Source organism: Hippoglossus stenolepis, chromosome 22 (assembly GCF_022539355.2).
Source record: "Hippoglossus stenolepis isolate QCI-W04-F060 chromosome 22, HSTE1.2, whole genome shotgun sequence".
Taxonomy (NCBI): domain Eukaryota; kingdom Metazoa; phylum Chordata; class Actinopteri; order Pleuronectiformes; family Pleuronectidae; genus Hippoglossus; species Hippoglossus stenolepis.
The window spans coordinates 3,000,634-3,022,364 of NC_061504.1; the positions used below are offsets into that span (position 1 = coordinate 3,000,634).

At 43.7% G+C, this 21,731-nt stretch overlaps 1 protein-coding gene across 3 annotated transcripts in view; it reads left to right on the forward strand.

Moving 5' to 3' along the window:
• lmo3 (LIM domain only 3) overlaps nucleotides 1–14,823 on the forward strand; it is a 51,833-nt gene extending 37,010 nt beyond the window's left edge. For all 3 annotated transcript variants that reach the window (XM_035146924.2, XM_035146925.2, XM_035146923.2), the window contains exons 3-4: nucleotides 3,919–4,044; nucleotides 12,629–14,823. In XM_035146924.2, the coding sequence (XP_035002815.1) occupies nucleotides 3,919–4,044; nucleotides 12,629–12,734 (232 nt within the window). In that variant the 3' untranslated portion in view covers nucleotides 12,735–14,823. The remainder of the gene's footprint in view (nucleotides 1–3,918; nucleotides 4,045–12,628) is intronic.
• The last annotated feature ends 6,908 nt before the right edge of the window (nucleotides 14,824–21,731 follow it).

The window sequence follows — 21,731 nt, forward strand, 5'->3', positions numbered from 1 at the left end:
ATACATGCTGTCTTGTCAGCAATGGATATGAAGTGTATGTCAAGCCCGCTATTCTACATATGTTATTCTGTTTTCTTTCTTTCTTTCTTTTTTCCCCAGCAGACCCACAGTTAGCTTGCCTCCTTCTAGATATGGCAGACAGCTGCAGCAGTGTCAGCCTGAGACAGATGCATTTGACATTTATACATTTATTGCAAATTATAATCCCGAGCTAAAAGCCGCTGGCTCTACCACACAAGGCCTCCAAAACCATCATGCTCATATTGGGTTTTAGCCTGTGCCTTTGAATTCATTATAACCAAACCATGCTTAATTTCCCTCCTCCCTTGAGAGCCATTAGCGTCTGTGGCATCAAACTGGCGGAACGATGAAAGACGAGTGGCAGGTACGCTCCATCTATCTTCCCCCTCCCCACAGGGCGCGTCGGGGCTTCCTGTGTGCGGCGGTTTGAAGAGTGTTTGCCACACAAGAGCCCGGCAAAGCCAGGCTGGCTGGATGCTTTGGCTGCCGCAGATCGTAGTTCTGAAGGCCGTTATCAGCACTTCTACTTTTTTAGCTCAGCTTGTCAGGGACGCTGGAGAACATGTTTGATTTGAGGTAGCGATATATGTATTCCCATAAGTCAGCACAGGTTGGGACGCTTAATCATTTAAAGCAGTGGTTAAAGCTGCACGGGGATGAATTATGCAGAAAACAAGTGGATGAGAAACGGAAAGAAGTTTGGAAGTTCTGTTGAGGCTCTTTGGGAGTTTGTTTTCATTCAGTTTCATCTCACCGAGTGGGACTTTCACATGGATCCCGCTGCCTTACATCTCCTCATCATGCTGTTCAACTGCCTGGTGATCATGGAGGATGTAGTTTGTGGGGCCGTTGTTATTTAGCCTTCTCTCGTGGATATAAATGGGTTAATACGGATATCTCAGCCGTTAGAGACGTGAACGTTGAAGTGTGTATGTCCAAAACTTTCTGTGGGACTGAGACTGAGTCGTGTCCCGTTGTGCTCAGATTGTTGGGTTTTCCATAGAAGAAAGCAGTAGGACACAACAACAAGGTGTGTCTACCTTTAGCAGGAACTTGTATCATGTACTTGTGTCAATTGTCACAGGTTTTTCCTTTTCCTACCAAACGGAACATTTCACTTTTTAAACAATGACTATCTTAAACCTAAACACACAGCAAACAACCTTGTACCTCGAACATAGGTACAATGAAAAAGAAAAAAAAAGAAGATGAATAGACTGAGATTCGGAGAATAATATGAGAATAAAGTCTTAATTGAGAATAAAGCTGTAATATTAAAAGAGTAAGGTTGTAATTTAATGAAGATAAAGAAAATATTACAAGAATAAGGTTATAAAGTCCTAATTAATTTGAAAAAAAGTCCTAATTTAACCCAGGCAACAGGCCGATCTTCTGATTACCCCCCAAAATTTCCCTCGGGATCAACAAAGTATCCATCTATCTTCTAAAATGACACATTAAATAATGACTTTATTTGCATGATATTATACTACACGTAATATTATGACTTTATTCCCATAAAAGTACAACGTTATTTTTGTAAAATTACAACTTTTACCTCATGGTAGAAACGCACCGTATTTGAGATGTTTTTATTTATTTTGTGGCTACTGTGCGAGCAGAGTTCTAACTGGTTCGAGCGCTCACTGGATGGGGAGACGCACACAAACGCGGGGATGTTAACAGATGCGACGACTCTCACCCAGGATTTCTCCGAGCCCAAGTAGTGTGACAGTCCTTTTCAGCAGCACAGGCCAGCTTAAATTTGCAAGAGACGAGAGAGGAGCGTGGACAGACACGGCGAACAGTGAAACAGAACACCCTTTTGATTCGAGCTGACAGGCAGAGAGCTTAAAACGTTGCTTTTTTACACAAATGCCCTCCATCATTTATAATCCAGGGCCTTGAGTGTATGCTATCTGAAAATGATTCAGGTTACTGGAAGACAAGGACACTCGGCCCTGCGCGGCGAGAGGTGGCCGCGTTACGACTCTTTGTCCCGAGCTGCTGCACAAAGTGCCGCTGTTGTCCTCAAACGCTCATTATCTCGCACTAAATCTCACATTTCTTGTTCTTTTTTTTCTTTTTTTACAAAGAGATTTTTTTTTTTTTTTTAGATCAATTACTCAGCTTTGAAAGGAGAGAAATCATCATTTCATCTATTTCATGTGAGGCGCTCCAGGCAGTGCACATTTGTGCGGAAAAAGAGAAAGGACAAGCAGTAGCACAAATGTATCTAAATTTAGATAGCTCACAGGAAAAGGCATAATTCTTTTAATTAAGTCAGCACTAATCCATCTAATTGGCCCTCTGTGTTTTCACCCACCGACCATGTTCTAAGAGATATCCTTCATTGTCTCAAGGTGTGTTGACAGTGGTCCTTAATTCTGTAGGTATTTATGAGGGCACAATCTATCTGCTTCCTTAGCCTCTGGGAAACATGCTTTCTGAAGGTTAATAAACAACCCTGCATATCCCGAGCCCTGAGATCATTTATCAGATTGCGATCTCTTACAGACTCTGAGAGTGGCATGGCGTTTTATCATTTTAACAACGACGGCTAAAAGTGCCTCAAGAAGTCTGCCTAATAGGTTATTTTGTTATATGATTTCGTTATCAGATATTTCCTTCCCTTGGCTAGCCTGGTCTGGGTCCCTGTGTAGTAACAGCCCTGAATCCCTAATGAATACTCACATTAATGTCCCTGGAGCAGGCGAGGAAATAATAGGGTCCTCCCTGGGCAGTAGTGCTAGCCATGTCCCATCTATTTCTATGGCACAAGCTGAGGCCCTGCGATTTTTTTTTTTATAGTGCGCTCCTGTAGCCCGGCTCTGTCCAACCTATTTTTGAAACTGATTCAGAGACCCTATGCGTGTCTGCAGAGCACGTTAGCGTGCCTGTCACAATCTCTTTGACAGCTGCCACTCTCCCTCTCCGAGTCACCAAGGAGCCGCAGAAGCAGCAGCTGCACTCCTCTTCTCCTGTCGGGTGCATGTAAAGGGATGCAGAGGCGGGACACAGTGGTGGGTGGAGTCAACATTGTTCAAAAGTTCAAATGTGCTGCGTTCAGGTCCTTCACCAATTCTGGACTGTGAGAGAGTAACATAAATGTGCTCCATCCACCCCGAAACCTTATAAATATATAATATATATTCACCCGCACATCATTAGGGTCAGGGTTAATCTCCCAACCCCCTACGCCCCCAACCCTATGGATTATTTTACTAGAGGAACCCAGGCTAAAAGAATCTTAAATCAATCAAGAACTCAAATCATCTCTCAAACCGTACTTTAACTAAATGTCTTTTACTTGATTATTTATCATTTCCTTTGCCATTATTGTATTTGTGTTATTTTAGATTTTGTACTTCACCATTTTCTATTATCTAGCTTGTTGTCTTTGATGGAGTTTTTATTCGTCCTCTTTGTGAAACACTTTGTAGCAGCTTTTTTGAAATGTACTATACAAATAAAGTTATTATTATTACTGTTATAACAAGGTTCAATACACAACAGAGAACATATACATTTAGGCTACGTCCACACATACATTTTCCGTTATACTCTTGAGTGTTCAAGCCCCTAAAACAGAGACAGAAGAGTCTCGACTCAATACCAACAGTGAAGGCCTCGTAGTAATTTGTGCAACTAAGCACCCAACAGCAGACTAGACAATCTGCTTCCTGTTTGCACTGACACACGCATGACCTCTGTATGTGGTCAGTTGATTTTCTCTTCAGGTGTGTTAGTATGGACAGATTATTTCTGATACGCAGCTAAAATGTATTTTAAAATGAAAGTATATGAGTATAGTCTAACCTACTGCTGTGTACTGGGAAGACTAACATCATGTGTCTTTTTTCTGTGTGTGTGTGTCTGTGCCTGGATGGATTTCAGGTTGTTTGGTGTAACGGGGAACTGCGCAGCCTGCAGCAAGCTCATTCCAGCCTTCGAGATGGTCATGAGGGCCAAGGAGAACGTCTACCACCTGGACTGCTTCGCATGCCAGCTCTGCAATCAGAGGTGAGTGATCGGACCACACCCCTGCTCCCCTCCCGTACCTGCGTGCAGACAGATGGCTGGTGTGGGAAGCTAGATTGCGGCACAGCGAAATCCCAAGTGCTCCTCGTAGTTAAAGCAATATCCCACAGCCGGAATTTATCACTCTAACCAGTGTCCAAGCAGACACCTCCGAGGCCTTAAGGAAGCCTGCTGCGCCCAGCGCAGTGATTATGATCCTGCACTACTACTGTACAGTGTCAGCCTCGAGCTACAGGTGCAGTTACATGGCCATACATATGCTTCCCATAAGTCTTCATTACTCGGGGCTCTGAGTGCATCAGGATGTGGACAGAGACTTCAGGACACTGTTTCCTGACCACAGCACCAGAGAGGGAGCAGTCTGGAGGCATTGAGCTTAGTCATTGGAAAAGACTTCTTAAAGAAACTCAGTGTCACCTTGACTGAACTTCTATGGCAGCCCCACAATGAGTTTATTATGTACGCTGATACTACCTATTACAATCCAACACAACAGCCCTGCAACACATCTGGTGTCAGTGCTTATGATATAAATTATTTGGTGTAAAACAGTGCTGTGTCCTTAGTTCATTGTAGTGTATTGAAATGATCACTGTAAGTGCATTACACTCATTTACCAAAGTGAAGGGTGTCTCACAGTAAGATATCGTGTAAACCAATGCAGCTTAGTTTTAAATGCACCTAAGCCAACGTGAGAGCCCCAAGATGTAGAACAACAACAAGACACAATCTCTACCCCCAAACACTGACCACAATTCTTCAATGGACCCTTTGAGAAGTACAACGCATGCAATGGTGGAAGAAGATTTCATATCAGATTTAAAAACATTTGAAAGCCTATTTTACTTAATGTGTACCTTGCAAAATGTCTCCCTCATCCACCTCGCTGCCTCCCAGTTTCTGTATCTTTAGTTCTGTGAATATTCATACAAATATTGTGATTTTTGCCGTCACGGCTCAAAGAAGCCACAACCCTCCAATACGCATTCTCCATCTCCCAAGTTCTGAAAAGGCCTCACAGGATCCATGTTCCCAGACATTATCGTCACGTTACTTTAATGGAACCACTGCGAACACACTCTGTGGAACATTCCTGGAGCTAATGAGCAAACCAGAATGTTATCAAAGTGTTTTTTTCTTGAAGGTTACAAGAAATACTATCCATCAGAAAACCGTATAGGGGAACGTCAGGAAGGTTAAGTGTTGGTCTGGCTCCTGTGTTTCTCTCATCTTTTTGCCCCCCAAACTCGACTTTGTTGCAGACGCACAGACACAAGCACCCGCGCACACAAAGCAGACACATTGTGCATGCTCACGGCGAAGGACCTGGTTACGCACAATTAGCACTCGGTTATTGTCTTGCCACTTCAGCCGGCTGCACCAGACAGCCTCTCCTAATGGAAGAAGTCAGCTAATCTTCATCAGCCAGGCCCAGGCAGGCCAACTCTGCTCCCGCACATTAAAACCCATTTAAGCGCGAGCAAATCTTTCTTTTTACATTAGGGCAGCTGCTGAACTGTTGAATAAAATCGACGTCGGAGTGTTTCACGCGGTCCGCTGTGGCTTCGCGAGCACCGTTCAGATGCCCATCACAATTTCACCGGGACCCGGCCCAGATTTATCATGTGGCACTGGCTTTAATTGAAGCTGCTCCTCGCCTCTGACTTTTGTGTTCCATTTTGTTTCTGTACATTGGTAGAGCTATACGTTCAGAGGATCCAAAAAACATATTTCAAAGGAAAATATTAGAGATGTTCAGACTAGTTCGCTTTCTTAGTGGCGACATTAAAATTTCAAAATAAAACTAGTCTTCCGCAAGTGGGTGACTCCATATTTATATCCTGATTAACAGAGTGACCTTTGCAGAGTTTCTCAGCCTCAGCGAGCGATCTATTAGGAGATCTGATCCCACTTAAGAGTCCCTGAATAGTTTCTCAACATCTTGTTGCAGCCGTGCAGGAAGGGGACTTCTGATCTTTGTCTGGCATGCCGATCTACTGCCTTGTTCATCTATGCCGGCTCTGCGCCCCCACCCCCGCCCCGTCCCTTCTTGTTTCCCAGCCTCAAACAAACATGAAAACCCGACAGCCCCCCCCACCCCCCACCCCCTCCGGCCCCACGGGCCCTCTCGATAAAGCAATCTAATCCATCTCGCAAATGGCCCAGAGATTTCTCGGCGGAACGTTGTCATAAAATGTGAAATCTGATAAACAGAGCAGGCAATCATGGGGTCACCGGGGGTCACGCCGTGTAATTATCCGTTGCTCCTGCAGGTCAGCCGCGGCCTGTGTTGGCGTTTGAAGGTGGAATTGCTACAATCAAGTATGAACACACAGCCACCCCCGCCACACACACACACACACACACACACACACACACACACACACACACACACACGCACGCACATATATACTCGCTCATGCATTAATGCAGCTTTGGATAGCTTTACGGGTATGTCTACACTACTGTAGCCCATTGAGCAAGGACAGGGAACCCAAAGCGAGTGATTATTCAGATTTCATCAGGGACTCGCTGCAGGACTCTAATGGTCAATGCCGAGCTCTGCTCTTATTACGGGGGCCTTGCTTAAATGACAGACTAATTAGTGCCGGGCGCAGGTGGAAAGACTGTCCTGGCAGCCGGGGGTGGACATGTCAGTGCCATCGAGACCTGCGACCGCTTTCTTGTTCTTTGTCATCACCACCATCAGATTGTCCCCAGTCTCTTGCTCGCCACGACAGAAGACTTGAGAATAAGATAAATGGAAGAGCCCGACCACTTATCTTACTTGTGTATCTGCCAGAGAGCAACAGCCTTCCCCCCCCACCTCCTTCTTCACTCTGTGCATGACTTTGAAATGGTATCAAGCTGAGGGCAGTGAATAGCTCCTGTCCCTGGTCTATCAGTGAAAATATAGGATCCTACATTGGCTCTGATTGCTCATGTCTGCACCCACTGTGGCCTTACTCTCTTAAACTGGACATAAATCTATCGCCGTGACCTTCCCACCACTCAGACCTGTTATTTTCCCTACCTGAGCTGGGGAAAGGAAGCTCCGGCTTGGTCTGGGAGCCAAAAGGGCGGGGAGCTGGTTCTAAGGAGCGGGGAAGGTGCTGGTGAGGGTGGGGGTGTTGGGAATAAGGAAAGTGATATGAGACTCCATCCAGCAAGCAGTTAGCCACAGATCAGCCCTGGGGGACAGCTAATCGATGGGGCTGTCGTCCAGCCTCATCATCTAGCCAGCGCTGGCCCAATTTCCCCCTGATGAGCTGGAGGCCACAGTCTAGGGAGGCTGGAGGAAGGTTAGAGTAGTGCGGAGCAGGACGGGTGACAGTGCAGGGGAAGGTCAGTGCTGATATAGGGAGGAGGCTCCCCGCTGGAGCTCTGGAAGGGGGAAACTGACACCAATTGGATTCAGCACAGCTAAGCTCAACCACTGGTGCCTTGTATGTCATGAGTTAGGCTTGTTAGACAGGGGCCTAATAGGCAATAAGGGACACAGTTGTCACTTTGTGTATGATTGGTGGTGAGGTCTCAGAGCCCTGTGCAGCCAGCATACTAGAGAACGCCTTCCAACTACACAACCCTGCACTGTGGAGAAAAATCAAAATCGAATGTAACAATGACAAAATGTATAAGTAAAATAAATCTCTACACCGGTGGAGCCAGTTCATATATTTTGAATTGGGGGCCACGTCCTTCAAGGCCTCCATTTTTTTCAGACAATACTCATCATAAAGAGTTGACAAGTTGTGCACATGTTGTTAGTTTCCCTTTGAGTTATGGATTCCGAGGGGCTGCCTTTTTTAATGGGCTATATTTGGAGGAACATTTGAAATGGAATAGCCTTGTTTAACCAAATGTGGTTCACTCCAGATAGTGAAATTCTTGTGGTGAATACCAGACCCACACGTGTTTGTTGCCCTCAAGATGTGCCTGTTCCCTTATGTCTATACAGAGGGCATTTCTGATGAATCTTTCAGTTTCTGGTGGGAAGGAAACGTTCTTTTGATAAGTGCAACTGTTAAAGGGTGGGTTTTACCTGCACCATATTTTTGTGCCTTAAATCTATTTTCCAAAATGTCCCGCATATCACAAATTACTGTGGTTGTGTACTAGTCACTTGAACCCTTCCCAAATGTGCGTCTGTAGAACCTGCTCGTCCACTGCATGGGTCTAACAGGATGGCCTCATTAGCCCCACATCCACCAGTGCAGAACTTCTTAGATGGAGACAGAACCAGCCGTGTTCTTAAACACACCAGCGGCAGCAGACTTTTATCACCAAAGATGGAGACTAAATAAATAAATAATGTCGATCTCCGTTCCAAATGTGAAATTGTATTCTCTGCGTTACATTCCCCAAAGAAAAACTCATCTTCGCCTTGTCCTTGTGCTGCCGCTGGTTGCCCAGCAGCAATCTGCCGCGGAAGATTTACAACACACTGTCACAATTAAGCATCAGTGTCATAGGGCCAAGTGTTTCTGAACCTGTATGCATCCTAACAGTAATTAGATTTGGTGCAGTTGAGACTATTTCCTCTCTTTGACAACCTCCCTGTTTCTTCATTTGAGTGGAAAGTGAATACTCTAGTTAACACGAGCCCCCGAGGCAAATGGCTGGCATCGCAATACATCTTTTAAGTGTGTGCCTGTGGAAGCCATTCTTTCTCTTCCTCCTACAACAATAGGTCTCCAAAGACTCATTAGTCACAGTCACCTCTAAGTAAAGGAAGGAAGATGGAGGGAAGAAAGTGAAGGCAGCCCAGGTACCGGGGAAGGTAGCTCCAGCAGAAACTGACTGCCTGTAAAGTTAGAAACCATGATATGATGGCACATCATTATATACGTTACTTGTGATAACAGATGTGGTGTTAAGGGAGACCTCTAACCCCCAAAAGGAGAGTGTAGCATCCATACAGCAAAACATTAGATAACTTTTCGACCGTTTAGAGACGAGCTTTACGTGAGTCCTCAGATCCGTTGTGCCTTCACAACCGCCATGGTGGATTTAAAACCCGTGCAAACACATGTGGGAAACAGAGGCTTGTCAGTTCACTGGAGGGGAAATTTACCAGCGTTCAGCCCTGTGTTGGTACATGTACATTGAGTGTATTACTGGGGCTTAGTGGAAATGTGTCCCTACTCGTGTTGCAATCCAGAAATCTCTGATCTGTAACTCACTAAGGAATAGGGGGTATTTTCACCAAATACAGCTTTTACATTGGAAACAAAATTCCCTAGTTGACTATGGAGACTTTTTATTACACTTGGCGCAGTTTATATAGTATATTCACACAAAGGTAATACACCATTGTGAATGGAAAGAAAGGGTAGTTTCCCCTTAATCATATGATGTATAATATTTGTCCGATAGTGAAAGAATGAGCTCAGAATAGGCTAAAATATAAAGCTATTTCCTGATGTGTCAAAGGTTTACGAAGGTTAATGAAGGTGTGGTCTTTACCATCTCCTATGATGAGCGGTAACATATGTAATATATAGACAAAATTAAGGAAAAATCTGTATCTGACTAAACAAAACTCTCAGTAGAGTTCATAACTCCACCAAGGCCCTACAGTCCCCTTATGAAACCTTATTTAAATTCATTAGATCCACATTTGTATTTGGATCTGCAACAAATTGCACACACTCATAAATCAGTCCCCTAAACACGTCAGATTTTTTCGTCAAGAGCCATCTTCTCTTCAATGAAAAAGTTGCAAAAGCTCTAGCTCACAATGTTAAACAAAGAGAAAAATTGTTTCTGTATCCGCAACAGAATTTCATGGGTTCTTATCTGACCGAGACCACATCCTTCCAGCAAGTTACCAAGGTAATCCATCTATTACCTTTTTTGCAAAATACTGCTAACAGGCAGACAGACGAACAAAACCTCCCCTTGCCGAGGAAACTATTGAAATGATGAGTGTGAATATGATGTCATGGCCTTGACCTTCTTCAGGCTTCAACCTAATTGCACATCGGTTAGAGATTTTCAAAACATGCTTCAAATAATCTAGTACACAACATCCAAATAGTATGAAGAGTCTAAAGGGCAAAACTCTCTGTACTGTATCTGCTTCCATCGGCAACAGTGGAAGAAGGGGGGGGGGGGGGGAAAAGCCTGCCATCATAAACTGAGTCACACACACATGGGACATTGTGTATTCGACAAAATAAGCTTTTTACAGCATCACACAGTCCTCATCAGTGTATATGTGTTGTGTTACAATTGCAGACATATACTGTATGAATCCTAATAAAGAAAATGTGGAGCAGATCTAATATAAGATAAAAACTCTGAAATTACTGGGTAGAGGAACCTTGTTAATTACATTTGGTCTGGTTATTTGATTTCCTGTGTAAATGCTCGGCTCAGCCCATGCCTTTTTTTGGTCTGAACATTTCTATTTATATAGGAAGTCTATAACTCTCCACCAGAAGCTGGACTGAAGGTGAAATTGGATAAACAGCTTCTCAAACCAGAGTGACTCGGGCTTTGTTGCAGGTTTTACACATTAATAATGCTGGATCTAACCCAGTTAAAATTGTTCTTATTGTTTATATCAGCATTGAGCAACACAAACTAATAGATGGATTATTTATAAAGTCTAGTTGCAGCAAACCAATACATCAGCTTACTGTACCAGAGAACCCTACACAAGATGTGCCCCGCAGCTGTTTTTTTTAAAAAGTGGGAACGTGAGGGCATCACAAGGTCTTTTATTAGACATGCCTGTGATGGGCCCAGTGTAATATCCACATCATAATTGGTGGTGCACATATGTCACATATGCTGTTGACATTTCACCGAGCAGAAACCATTTGGCCGTGTGAAATGGGCGCAGATGACAGCGATGGGAGAGACGGTGTTAAAAAATAAATAAATAAGATAAAGCTAAAGTGGGAGTCGGCTCCGTGTCAATAAAGACACACACTGACAGATACTGGGAGGGAGCACGACGTTTTTTACTGGAGTGAATGAAACCCTCTCGTGAAACACACCTTTACCTCATGTATAATCACTCTGCCAATATGTTTTAAAAAGCTAATCTTGAGTTGCTGATTCCTGAGATCATCCTATTAAGTAAAGAAATTAAAAATGTTTAAGATATTTCAGGTTTTAGAGAAAGGTAACTGCTCGTTATGCCATCGTCCTTGATATTTGTAATATATTTGGCTCCGCACTCTTGTATTGGATGGACTAAAGCGTGCTGAGGCTTCTATTTCTACCTTCTTTTCCACCCAAAGTGGAAAGATTGGTTGTTGGGGTTAGTTAGATTTAAGTCTTAAGACTGATGGTTGGTTTAGGTTTAGAGTAAGAATATCAAGGTGAGCCAATCAGACGTAGGGTAGAAGCAGGTACCTCGGGTAAGGAAAAAAATAGCGCTTCCATTCCAAACCTTAAATACGCTAAACTTTAACAAAGATAGGTTTAAAAGGTTTTCCTAATAGAATGCTTTTCGGTTTCCTGGGACAAAGCTTCCAAAGAGCAGAATAAAAGGGCCACTTCAATCCTTTCCTACAGTAACTGGGAGGTTGGATGGGCATCCCTAAAATCGGCTTGGAGTTATATACTTTATCCACATTCCATACGTCCGTGAATTAAAAATATATATTTGAGCCCTGCATCTTTCAAAATAAAAGCCACCTCGTCCTCTGAACAATTGGCTTTATTTCAAGAAACAAAACCAGTTTCACACTTTTTTCCGTGCCAGTACCTATGGTGTATTTGAATCCTGCTAATTGGTCCCAGCTGGATGTAACAAATCATGCTCTCAATCTGCCCTGCAGCCCCGAGTAAATGCTACACAGCTCTTCAGGTACCTGGGCTGCGTCAGTGCAGCTCCCAGCACTGAACTCGGCCGTCTTGACATCCAGGGAAGTCAAACGGAGGCGAGGCTCACTCGCTGCCCCACGCCCCCCAGCCCCCCCCCCCTACCCCAGCTCCACCTCCCCCCTGGTAAACACTGGCACCGCTGCTTCCCGACCTTGTCCAACCTGCACACTGGGGGAGATAAGCAGCCCTCAGGACAATACAGTGAGAGTTACCGCTCTTACGTGTTCAACATAATCTCCACTTGGTGCTGTGCTGAAAGGTCAAGCGTAACTGTGCTCCCCCCACCTCACCACCCCCTCCACATGGCTGGACCAGTACAGGATTGCCGTGGTCGGTGGGGGTTTCTGTAGTAGCTGCAGGTAGAAAGGAACCCTGGCCTGAAACACAGATAATTCTATTCGTATACACCAGAGCCCCCACCCCCTCCACTCAGACTAACAACCACCCCCCCAAGCCCTGCATTTCCCCCGTTGTAATTGAGTTGACTGTTTCCTAGAGGAGAACTCCTTGTCTGCACATGGCCCCCGCTGCAGCTCAAGCGTGTATGTGTGTGTGTGGTGGGGGGGTACGGTAGCTAAGGTAGAGATTTGGCGCTATAGTCAGAGAGCTATCGCTGCAGCCGGCTGGGCCTGTTAGCCTACAGCTCAGTACTAATGATCAGATTCTCGCTTTGATGCTTATGTAAACCCCCACCCCTCCTCTTCTCTCTCTTTGTGTGGTGCAGGTTTTGTGTGGGAGACAAGTTTTTCCTGAAGAACAACATGATCCTGTGCCAGACAGACTACGAGGAGGGGCTGATGAAGGAGGGCTACGCTCCCCAGGTCCGCTGACCCTCGTAGGCCGGCACGGAGGAAGAGGAGGAGGAAGAGGAGGAGTGGGAGAAAGAGAGAGACTGAAGGAGAGCTTGCAATCACACAACAAAAAGCACTATAGCCTCCTGTCCATCTTCTGTCCCCCACATGTACATAACTAAGAAAGCCTCCCTTGGAGGGGACACATTCTGCTGTACAAAATAGCCATAGAGACGCCGGCGTGGCAGGGAAAGGCCCTGGAAGCATACAACATACTACAACTATGAAACAACAGTTTGTCCATTTCTTTGTTTGTGACTGACGGATGCTGCCTCTTCCCTTCAGGCCAGCTAACACTGGCCCCAGAGCAATTTCTAACCAACAGGTGTTTCTCAGTTGTTGGAAGAAAAAAAAGTGAACCCCACCCAAAACCAGACTTGTCTCATTTTATCTGACAAGGACAGACAGCGTCCCACCTGACTGCACAGTCCAACAACTTCTACTTGAATCTTAAAAACACACTGAGGTATTGTCAATCAATGTAATTTTGCGATGAAGACCTTTTTACTGTATTGATATCAGATAAAAAAACACGGTGAATGTAAACTGAAGAGCGGCAAAACTAACGCCTTGGGATGAGTGATTTGTTGCTATGTGTGTGTCTGTATGTGTGTGTCTGTATGTGTGTGTATGTGTGTGGATCCCTCTTCAGGATGAGCACTTCTCTGCAGTGCAGTCTCACAAGGCTTGGTCTGGTCCATATAGTCGTTTCAGAACCCTTAAGATTCCAAAGCTGTTCCCCTTAAACAACACAATGAGTCATTGTACTGTCGACCCATGATGACTCGTGTCATGTAGGTGTGACTTTACGGTCACACCACTCCAGAGATAACAATAAATGCGTGATTAGATAGTCTGAATGTCAATGGAAAGACCTTTCACGGGTCAAAGGAGGCAACATCGGAAAACATGGATACATTTACTAATTCTAATGTGAACATCATTATCCACCATTCACCTCTGAGCTTTTATCCTCCTGCCTTCCTACCACCGCACACAAGTCACACTAAGTCAGCAGCAACTAGCAGGTGACCGAAGTGGAGCAGATATTTATCACGGGAGCAGGTGGAGACCAAAGCGGAGCTAAAGTGAGAGTAAATATTGGCCGTTGTCTCCATTGAGATGCTAAAGTTGCTCTTTGTCTGCTGGATGTGTAAATATGACGCTCAGTATGTTCATAGCTACACGTGTGTGAAACGTTATGTCTTCAGCTTGTTTAAAAAATAAATAAAAGAATCAATTTATAGCAGCTCTAAACGTTATGGACCAGACTTAATGCCTGTAGACAAACACCTGGCTGTGTGGGATCTTTCATGGGGTGACGAGAGTCGGCTCCATTCCTAAAATGCATTCCGTCAGAGCTACTTTCAGCAGCGGGTCGGACTGTGACTCCAGGCTCTCTTCTCCTGCGGTGGAAGGCTGTGCAATTTCTTTTCTGACCGGAAACAGTCTTTCTATTTATTGAAACCTTGCTTTCGCATTGGTCAAACTCTCATGGAGGCAGGATGTCGCAGCGGTCGTCGGGGGGCGAAGGGGTCGGTGTGGGTCAGAGGGCGGGTTGGTTACTTTTTTGTACACTATTTATTTGATAAACGTTCGATGCTTCACCAGTTGTCCGAGATTTTTGCATTGTTTGACTTGCTGGTACTGAAATCCAGTCGATGTTTTCTCAATCACTGGCTTATGTTGAGGATGGCTCTGGGTTCAGCTACCTGCACTCTACAACAGGTCAGTCATCTGAGTCGTGATGGCCCCCCCTGCTGCAGAGGAGTCACATCCCTTTCAAACATTCAACACCGTTCATGTTTCTAACATTAAATATCAGCATCTGAGCGTGGGATACGGCGCTCAGCAACATTTCTTAGCTGGTAAAGAAAAGATCCTTCTCTAATTTGTAAATTATGGGTGTACATAAAAGAAATATTCATTTTTGCTTGCTATTGTACAATGATTTCTTTTTATGTGTCATCCAGCATGAGATGTTTATTTTTAGGACAACGCTTGTAAATACTGTAATTGTAATAATTTTAAGCACAAATGTAATACAGTTTTATTGTGTTACCAGTGAGTGTGACGTCTTTTTTTTTTTGCTCCCTCATTCTCATGGATTTGACTGTTATTTCAATCGAAGAAATTCATACTCGAAGAAAGTTTCCACTTTAATTTATAAGTCATAATGTTTACTGAGGCAACTGAGGTTAAATATCCAGCATTTCGTGCAAACCAGTCGACGGAAGAGCCTGCTCCCTGTTCATTAACCAAACCAGCAAAGCATTCTGCAGCCTATGATAGAGGATTGATCTAAAATCACATCCCTAGTTGTCTCTGCTGCTCGTAAAATGCCCTTTTTAGTTTTGTGAAAATGAAAGGGAGCTCCGAGTGAAGGGCTGTGGTTTCAGGGTTGAAATCTCCCATTCAAATGAGATCACAATGTCTTTCTTTTTTTTTTTCAAATCCACCTTTTGTGCAGCTATAAAAACACGATAGGCTTTCATCTTGCCGGAGTTAAAAGTGGATTTTTCTATTTTCGTTCTGTCATGTGTCACACGTTGGAACAAGGGGAAAATGCAACACCTCATTTATACTTTGCCATTAGCGGGCGTCAAGAAGGGGCACGCCATCCATCTCCTCGTGGGTTGTTTCAGCTAATTACCTGGATTTCAATTTAGAATCATCTGGAATGTCGAGGTAAAACATTTGGATTAAAGTTATTGCTCTCATTAGTGGGGTGCTTCTAAAGTGCCCTGTGAAGTTTGTCGACACCACATTACAGAGCATAATATCCAGGCCAATTAAGCTAATTGAATTTCCTTATCCACAGACACAAAGAAGGGAGAGAAACTCTTTGATTAGGCTCAAGCTGTTGAAAGTCCTTTAGTAGATGGAGATTACAGCCTCGTCAAATTAAAAGAAAGTGTGGCAGCCATAAGAAGAATTCTCACTAACGGCAGACATGTGTCATGTGGTATTATGGCTCAGCGGGGTGATAATGTGACATCATTACCACCGTGTCGTCTGTGGACACAGGGATGATGCAACACAATGTGAAGGCCGTCTGCACCATTACGACACATGCAGATAAGTGGGTGTGTTTGTATGAACCCAGGGCAAACACATGTCTGTTGTTGGCTCATACTGTAGAATCCTATAAGCATGTATCTTACCAGCACCTATCACATTCATATCACAGATGGTGTAATGACCATTATGGTGGGAATAAGGTTTTCATGGCTGGTTTATGGCACAGAGACTGGTTTGTGGAAAATAGTGTGGCCAGTTTGTGAATGAAGCTGTATACTTGATTTACAAATTAACCTAGTATGTTATGTTTTCCACAAAATATTATTTTACTTAACCTTAAATTGTAAGTAGAAAAAATGTAAATTTAAATAGAACATTCAGACAAAGGGCGAGGCTATAAATCAAAACCAGCAAAATAATCCCAATAACAATACAACATGATAATAGAAATATGGTTGAATATTTCAATATACTGCTTATGCATTGTGTAAGCACAGTGACCACGTACATATTAATCTTTCTACTACATTCATTTTGCATCTGTATCAACCTGCCACATGTCCTCCCTCCACACTCCTGTTGACCTGCGCTCAATTTATATGTTAACAATGAACACCGACCACAATCAGAAGTAATTAGGAGACGTACAGGACTTCAAGTTTACTTTGTGTTTTTTTTTTTATTTGCTCCAGATTTTATGTGACACATATTTAAACAAATTGGAAAAAAAAGTCAAGACATTTAGAATTTGAGTTCATCTGCGACACACAACAGGAGACGTAACGTCAGCCAGGACATCAGGGTTAAAGTGGCCGAAACGATCCGGACTCATGATCCGACACCATTGATTAATAATTAAATACAGTTTATGTGACGAGCGACAGAGATGAGCAGACGCACACTCCTGCAGCACGGAGAGAATTTCTTCCTCGCAGATTATGACGCAACGCTGTGTTTTATACATGAACACATAAATAGGAATTCAGCAGGTTGTTATAAAGATTAGTTCCACGTGTGAGTGATTAGAAAAGTAAACTCTACCACTAAAAAAACTGCACATGCTCATTAAATCATTACAACAGATTGCATGGCATTGCATTGTTTACATTGCTCTTGTGCTAAAGTCCTCACATGTCACTTACTGTACTTCCTGAATTGTACACTGGATTGGATTCTTCTGTTGGTGTTCTCATATGTAGTACCCAGCGTACACAACGTACTAACTGAAGTACTGCATGTTTTTCGAGAGGGTGTCCCCTCAAATCCAACACATCCATTGTGCCCTAAGCAGAAATGATGGTCACAATATTTGATACCAGCAAAATTCTCCCTCAGCTGTTTTTCTCACTTGACATTTCCTCTCTTGGGTTTGCCCCATGGATATTTCAATGATGCCAACATTGTCCTCATTCCTCTGATGCTATTTTCACAAGCTTTAAAATATCTGATAACCCCTCTCCCTCTGCTACTTAACCAAGACGGTCACATTTGAGCGAGAGAAGTGCACACAGTCAACTTCTTGAACAGTATGAGTGCACTGTCCAGGTACTTATAGTGCTCTGCAAAATTCAGTATGGACACACTGGTACACTCAAAATAACAAATGGAAGTATAGAAGTGTTAGACAGCATATTTATAGCAAGTAACTTTTAGTCACTCTACCCAATTTATTCACTCACAATTTCCTTTGAGTCCAGGAGTCAAAGGCAATCGGCAATATTACTGTCTGTGGGTCAGCTCCTGTCAGCTGGAGTTGGAAGCTTGACTGGCCAAGGTAGCGATGAAAGTTGCCAGTCTGAAGGTAAACTGACACCAGGTGCTTCTTCCCGTCGAAGCTCGGGGAAGCTTTTTACAATTTTATTTCTTTAACTTCCTCCCCAATCAAACCAGTCTCTGCCCAAGTGCTCCCCACCAGGCTGCTCACTCTGCACTGTACTTCCATGTGACGCCTCACTGAGAAAATAACTTGATGTAGGTCACGCTCCTTGTGAGCTTTGCAGAGCGCTCCGAGGTCTTGATCAGCTTCACTGAAGGTTTGGGAAGTGGCTAAATTAAGGCCTTTTCTAAAATATGAATCTCCTTTATGATGAAACTTTCTTTTGACGGAGACAGAACCCAAATTCCAGGTGCACATAATACAGATACAATACAGAGGAACAATGCTCTGTGCCCCTTTTCCACTGTGAAGTCTTACAATTGAATGTGATTGTGTTTGAACAGCATTTTGGATAGTCTGTGATTGTAAAGCAGAATCCACTGATGCTACTCCCTGAAACTCAAGTCTCACTGATGGCGCTTTCCTCCTTAATAGATAAAACATTTTTTCATGATGAAACCTCTTCTGTTACGTCTTATTTTACTCTGGATACCTTGGGTTTGTGTCTCCACAATCCAGTGGGCTCCTCAGCTGTCAGTTTCCCTTTGAGCGAGAGTTGTGGATGACTTGTTTGATCCAGGCTGTGACTCTGAATAAAGCTTTCACTTTCTTCAGCTTGATGTCTCTTCTGTGTTTGACGGCTTGATTGTGACATGGCTTAGCCCGAGCTCAGCCTTTATCTCCTCTTCACAGAGCTATTCATCAGATGACTCCGGCTGCACTGTTGAACTCAGGCATGAGGGCTCCTCTGACCACCAGAAACCATTCCTCTCCCTCTGTTTTGAGGCTGTCTGACAACTTGTGATGAGATCAGATGGGTAAAGCCTTCCACTGCGATTTGACCCGGTTGTGACAACCAAACTGTTTCCAACTTTCCTTTCAGCTGCAAATCCTCTTGAGGATTATCATGGAATCAGACAAACTGTGGATCTGGGGTTGACTGAATGTCCATTACCTTTCAATTTGTTTCCCCATTCTAGCTTAAAGACATGACATGACTAGTCTGATCATAGCTTTTCCTGAGCTATCTGTCCCTTGATACATGCTGCTGCTCTCTCCGGCTTTCTTACTTGCACTACTGAACGTGTGAGGAGGACTCTCTGATGCAGCTGAAGGAGTCCTGCACATCATTGGTGTCCTTTTTTTCAGAGCAACTTCCCATCCCGACGAGACATATCAGTCTTACTGTAAATGGTATTAGTAATACCTTGGAAAACAAAGATTTTATCGAATGGCCTCTTTGTTTTTCAGTTTATCTTTGAAAATGTCCATTAGATATTTCAGGCTGAAGACAAAGTTGTGAGTCTCTCTGGACATACAACTTGACGAACTAGTATCAAACACAAAAATTCTAAATTCCCTTGCAGACACTCTCACTTGAAAGGAATTTGCAGGGGCTCATGTCAGCGGTGGACAAGATCTGCTTTGCAGCGCTGGTTTGTAGATATATATCTTCAATGTGACTTGAGTCAACACACAGGGAGCCTTTTGGGTTCAACTCTTGGAAGTATTTTCTGTTACTCCAGAGGTGACAGTGCAAACACCACACTCGGACACCAACTCAAACTGTATGGAACTTGCTATCCCTGGCATCAGAGATCCTGTGAACCACAAGAACCTCAAGGTGACTCTGTGCTTATCGGCAATAGATATGTGGTAGGAAAGCCTTTGTGATCTGATCTTGTCTGCCGTGAATGCAGCTGGAAACAGCCTGATACACAGTAGACGATTAGGAGGTCTGGTGTCATGGTAACACACACACACACACACACACACACACACACACACACACTATTTCCTGTTTCATGTTCTATGTCACTTCCTGTTTTACTTTGAAACTCACGTTTGTCTCTGTTCTCTCTAGGTAACTTCACTCCTGCCCTTGTGCTTGCCCCTCCCTAATGTGTTTCACCTGTGTGTAGTTAACCTGATTTCTGTTTAGTATATAAGGTCTGCGTCCCCCCCCCCCCGTCCTCTGCCAGTTTGTCTTGTACGTAGAGTTCCAGTGATATACCCATGTTTTGTCTTGTCTTGTGCTTTTGACCACATGTTTGTATTTATAGACCTAGCCTCACGTCTTTTGGATCCCTCTGCCTTGTCTTTGGCCCTCTGTGTACCGAACCCTTACTGGAATAAAACGACCACTGTTTTTGAAAACTGGACATTGTTTCAAGAGTTGTGCTCTTGGGTCTTCAGGTCATGTACTCTGCCTTTACACCTGGGTTTAAATTTGTTCCCAGCTACTCTTTCTCTGACTCATAACTGGTTTAAAATCTAGCTGCTTTCCTCAATGCCGGTCTTCACACATGAAGTTTCAGTGATGTTTCTCATGAAAACCCTGCACTGCAGAATATGTTTTCAATTGCGCCCGTGCAGAGACTCTGACAGTTTCTCTACTTTGCCAAACAATACTTTCCGACAGAAGCAAGCACCTATCACTACTGACAGCTCCGGTTCTTCATCACTGCCACATGAAACATCTGCTGAAGGCAACCCGCTTTTCTCTGGCTGCTGCTGCATTTGTTCTCCAGGAACCTGCATCACGGCAGAACTCACTTTGGCATCAGTTTGTCTCTGATCACTATTTGGGAGTTCAGTTCACCTTTTTCCGCACATTGTGGGGTGTTGTCTCCTTCCACATTTTCGCTCTGCATGAAACACTTCTACAAAATTTGGCAACATGCCATTGCCAGGCATACAAAACACCTTCCCATTTCTTATTTTAGTTTTTTCTTTTCACATTATACTCCTGATCTATGACATGTGCTATCACAGAATAAACAGCCTTGGGAGAAGTTTGAACTATCTGCATCGAGTGCTGAAGCTGAGGGCAAGTTTGCCTTCCTGAACCTTGTTCCACTGACTGACTCTGGCTTTACAACAAGTGAAATGAAAGTCCTTGTTAAGCTTCTTCTTCCGGTTAAATGAATGACACGATCTCCTCTTTCAACTTCCAGCGGTAAAGCAGTGATCTGAGGAACCTTAAACTCGCGCCTCAAATCTGTTTGGCATGTATATGCAGGAGCGAGTTCATATGGAATCATCTGGAGGAGTATAAAGCACAGGAATCATCCTTCTCTACAATATCTGAATCTAATATGGAGTAATATGGAGCTACATTAAAAAAAGTGAGAAAAGCATCTAAAGTGTTGATTTTAACCTTTAACCTTCGAGTATTTTCTAACCTTGATATGACTCGAGGTATGTAAAAAATTTCCCTTTTGCTCATCTCTCTGTTTTTGTAAATAGTACATAAAAATGTGAAAGGGATAATAACCACGCTTTGCTTACAATGTACAAATGTCAAATCCATATAGTACATGACCTCCTTTGTACACCAACTTGATTTTCTTTTGCTGTACATTATCATATCACCATTTCAGTAGATACACAGCACGAACCAAATTGTAACATTTCCTCTCTACAAGTTACTTCTGTCTAAGCTAAAGTCAGCTCCTTCTTGATCCCTTGGGGTGTTCACTCACATAAAAACTCAGCTTAACCAACGGGAAGGCTGAACTGGGAGACACAACACTGCGAAACTGTGTTTTATTTAAGAGTCTTTATAACAATATAGACCACTCACAGCTCAGTGGGGCCATGAGCCGTGGGGCCGTGAGATGTGTGCTCCCCTCCCTCCAGAAGAAAAAGAGAGAATACATCAAAGTCGAAGAATCCCTACGAAAAAAGTAAAGAATATGAAAAAGCAACAACTCGGCTGTGTCCCTGGCAGCTACAGGGAGCTGACAGGGCACAAAGAAAAGCAGAGAGCCCGAGCTCTCCCACATTAGGGGCCACAGTCATTAAGACCATTTAGAAAAAGCATTAACTGCCAGGCTGTGTATCGTTAGCGTCTTCATCCCTGTGTCACAGCTGACCCTGGAGTAAGCGTTGGGTGTGCAGTTAGGCTTGCTCTCCTTTGCCAAACGGCTCCAGGGGCAAAAATAATGATCTTCACAGACATGCCAATGCTATCTGGACCAGATAACACTGCTTTAATGACTCCTTATCCTTTGGCCCTTTCAAGGAGATGGGCGCCCTGGCAAATATATTCCCCGCTGTTGGGCCATTAACTCTTT